At 38.0% G+C, this 3,492-nt stretch overlaps 1 protein-coding gene across 1 annotated transcript; it reads right to left on the bottom strand.

Moving 5' to 3' along the window:
• Positions 1-300: 300 nt before the first annotated feature.
• On the bottom strand, positions 301-2,310 carry LOC145973835 (E3 SUMO-protein ligase ZBED1-like). Its single transcript, XM_083103410.1, has 5 exons — positions 2,070-2,310; positions 1,567-1,962; positions 1,026-1,420; positions 580-772; positions 301-464 (listed from the first exon to the last, which is right to left on the bottom strand). The coding sequence occupies exons 1-5, from the start codon at positions 2,308-2,310 to the stop codon at positions 301-303; spliced, it is 1,389 nt and encodes a 462-aa protein (XP_082959536.1).
• Between the last annotated feature and the right edge of the window lie 1,182 nt (positions 2,311-3,492).

Below are 3,492 nucleotides of genomic sequence, written 5' to 3'. Positions count from 1 at the left end.
TTACTAAACTTTGAACCAACACTCTTCGTCAATTGACCTTAAAAAAACTAATTCATCCAAGCGCTTTCCTAGCAGCCTGCTACGGAATTGGCTCAAAATGATACCAGCGTGAGAGAACAGTCTCTCGCAAGGTGTTGATGTAGAAACAATGGGAAGAACATCACAAGCAACTTGATGGACAAGAGGATATGTTCCTTTAATGGACTCCAATTCAATTATAGGATTCGACACTTTTCTGCGATCACAGTTGGGTAAATCCAAATAGCATGATAGTTCACTAGGCGTTCCAGCGGGTGGAGGTCAACTTTGACGTGCTTGTCGGTTGGCACGCACTTCAGTGTCTAAGCTGTTCCACAAGTCATCCACATCGTCATTCATTGAAGATTCAGGTGAAGGCAAAGCAGCAGCGTTCTCGCACATCTCGTTAGCAGCATTCGCTCCCATTTTCACCCTCATTAATTCGCCTGAAAATGCATGTGGAGTTGTAGTCGAAATTTTATTTGGAATGCATAAATATATAATTAAATAAAATAGAATGTTCACAAATAATTAGTTATAATTTTACAGTTTATCACTCACTTGTGTATGAAACAGCATCAGCAACAGCACGAATATGAGAGAACGGAAGTTTCTTGAATCTCGGATCTATCAAGGTTGCCACCGCATAAGTCTTTACGAACTCAATCTTGCCAAAGTGATGTCTTATATCTAGGAGAAGTTGCTCTTTTAAATTGAATCCAATAGGGCTTGCAGCGGAGAAATTTTGAATTTTCTATGGAAAGAGGAATTTTCTGTTTGAGAAACAAAATAAATGAGTATAATTTGCTCACTCAGTGGTACCGATAATGTCAAGCTGATACATTATCAATAAATATGAATGAGCTAAATATGAATCAAGAAAATTAATTTTATAAGACCACCTAATCAAATACTCGAAATGATAATCTCGCGCACATATTCAGAATATGAGTTTACATCGGAATCTTTCAAACATAAATACAGGAAGCGAAAATTGATCTCAGTACCTTCTTCATCAGATTTACGAGTGGAATAACTTTGCTGATTGAAACGGTTTTTTCCGTACTAACTTCGGCAGTAGCTTGAGCTAGAGGTTTTAAGAGGTCCCGCACCTCTATTAACGTTTCGAGTTCCTCGATAGTTAGCATGTTGGGAGGTTTTTTTCTTGCTGATTTTTCTCTCTGTACCTTCATAATTGCTCGAGCGACGAAGTCATAAAGTTGAAGGAAACGTTCAACCATCTCATATGCAGAGTTCCAGCGCGTGCGACACTCTTGAATCAATTTCAGAGCTTTATTTTCTTTCTCATTGGCACCCTCCATTTGAATCTTCATTAATTCAGAAGTGGCTATTTCGCTATGTTTAAAGAAAGTGACAATTTTCTTAACTTTTCTCAAGAGGTCTGCGAGCAATACCCCTAATTAATAAGAGATCTTATATTATTTTATTTTATATTATTTAAATTATTCATTTTTAAAAATTATCAGTATAAAAAATATTGAAAAATCTTTATTTTATGGTAATGTGCTACGTGTACAGCGGAAATACCTGAGATATTATTGCAAGAACCAGATGTTTGCATTCCTCTCGCCTCCACTGTGATGTCTTCTTCATCATCAATGTCTGACTCCCGCTCGGGTACATCAGGATCCACTTCAGAATCTTCAATTTCTGATGGATGAGTTTTTTTATCATACAGACCAATAGCTTTAGTTCCTATTAAGTTCAGTATATGACCGAAACACGAGATGTGTTTGGTCTCCCCAAAAACGGCTTTGACAGCATCTTTTATGTTATGCCTTCCATCGGTTACAGCTGCTATAACTTTTTCAGAATTCATATTCCATTCGTTGCAGCAGCTTTCAATTACCTCTTTTAGATTTTCTATTGTCTTCCGTCCTGTCAAGAGCTTTGCCGTCAATTCAATGGAACGCATTTGGGATTCTGAAATACAAAAAATAAGAATAAAAATTGCGCGAGAAAAAAATTTAAACTGGTGGCAGCTAACCTTCTACAAAATAAAGCCAATACATTTGAGGAGAAGAACTAACCTTTCATAAAATGAACTGTAATTCCCAAAAAACTTTGGACAGTATGCTTATTCGTCCAAATATCGAGAGTCAAGGTGACATTTTCAGTCTTTCCCAATTCTTCTTTGATAAGATCGCGAAGTTTCAGATACTTTTTATGTAGTGCTTTTGTTGTTGTATTTTCACAAGGCACGCGATAACGAGGATTTAGGCGCTTGCAGAACACACGGAAACCCGTTCTTTCAGGAGTTCGAAGCGGCATGTTATCGTGAGCAATCATAAATAACATAGCGTCTGTAACCTCCTTATATCTCGTTCCACCTTCTAAAATAAATAAGGAAAAATCTTACAACCATAAAATGGTGCCAGTATTCAGTACTTTGAACTCAACAATCATCACGAAACACACATGCGCGCGCAAACACATGCACTTACATACATATTTACACACACGCACACGTGCGTGCAGACAAAAGTTTACTAGATGTTTGCAAATAACCTTGGAAAGAATTCATTTCATTCCAACTATCCTCGAGTGTCCCACGACGTGCCATGCATTAATCTGATTGAGGTTTACTAGTAGAAGCAGATTGCGTATCACTCTGATACATCCCGCCGGCATTCTATTAACAATGATAAGCAAGAGATGCATTTTAAATTCAAGAATGTGGCCGAGCAAAACTTCGACTCGTCATCAAATCGATCAAATTTCCTGACTATACAGCCCAAGATTTGAGACTCGATGTCAAATTATTATATTAAAAACGAGCATAGACATAGACGCAACTTACTTTGTTTACATCAACAAGAGGAGAATCATCAAGGTTACTTCCATCTTCTGATTGATCTCGCTTTCGCTTGACACTTTTAGATGTCAATTTCAGTATCGAAATCTTGTGCAATTTCTCTAAATGGGTAATGAGTGTTGATGTGCTACCCAAGAATGAGAAGCTTTTTTTGCAGATATTGCACGTTGCTTCTTGAGAATCCCTATTCTTCATACAATATAGCCAAACGGCACTGCTTGGCGCCATTCCGATACTAACCACGATACTGAAATTGCTAAAACGAACGCTATCACAAATAGCACTCGATGAATGTTGATCTAGTATTCACAAGAAGCTTTCTCATTTCTCACTGACCAGCCAGCCGCCTGTTCATGTTCATGCATGCACCGCGCGAAACTTTCGTTGGCATTTGTTCGACACGTGACTAGCCGGTAGCGCAACAGTGCTGCCATATCCCGCGAGCTGCCGCACTGCGCCTGACTGATGTAAAAATAACCAGACATCAATAGATGTCTCTGCTACCGCGCAATAATATTAGCCATTTTTCCTACAATTCTGTTTTTAATCAACCTGGAATTTTATCAAAATAATCGAAAATCGACAAGCAATAATCGACTTTTCGATTATAGTTGAGATGCAATCGTCGATTACAAAAT

This window comes from Camponotus vicinus, unplaced genomic scaffold (genome assembly GCF_025532165.1).
Source record: "Camponotus vicinus isolate PSW18456_S1 unplaced genomic scaffold, iyCamVici1.0 SCAF_6, whole genome shotgun sequence".
Lineage (NCBI taxonomy): Eukaryota > Metazoa > Arthropoda > Insecta > Hymenoptera > Formicidae > Camponotus > Camponotus vicinus.
The sequence above is the reverse complement of the archived record's forward strand: the minus strand, read 5'-3'. Positions and strand labels throughout refer to the sequence as shown.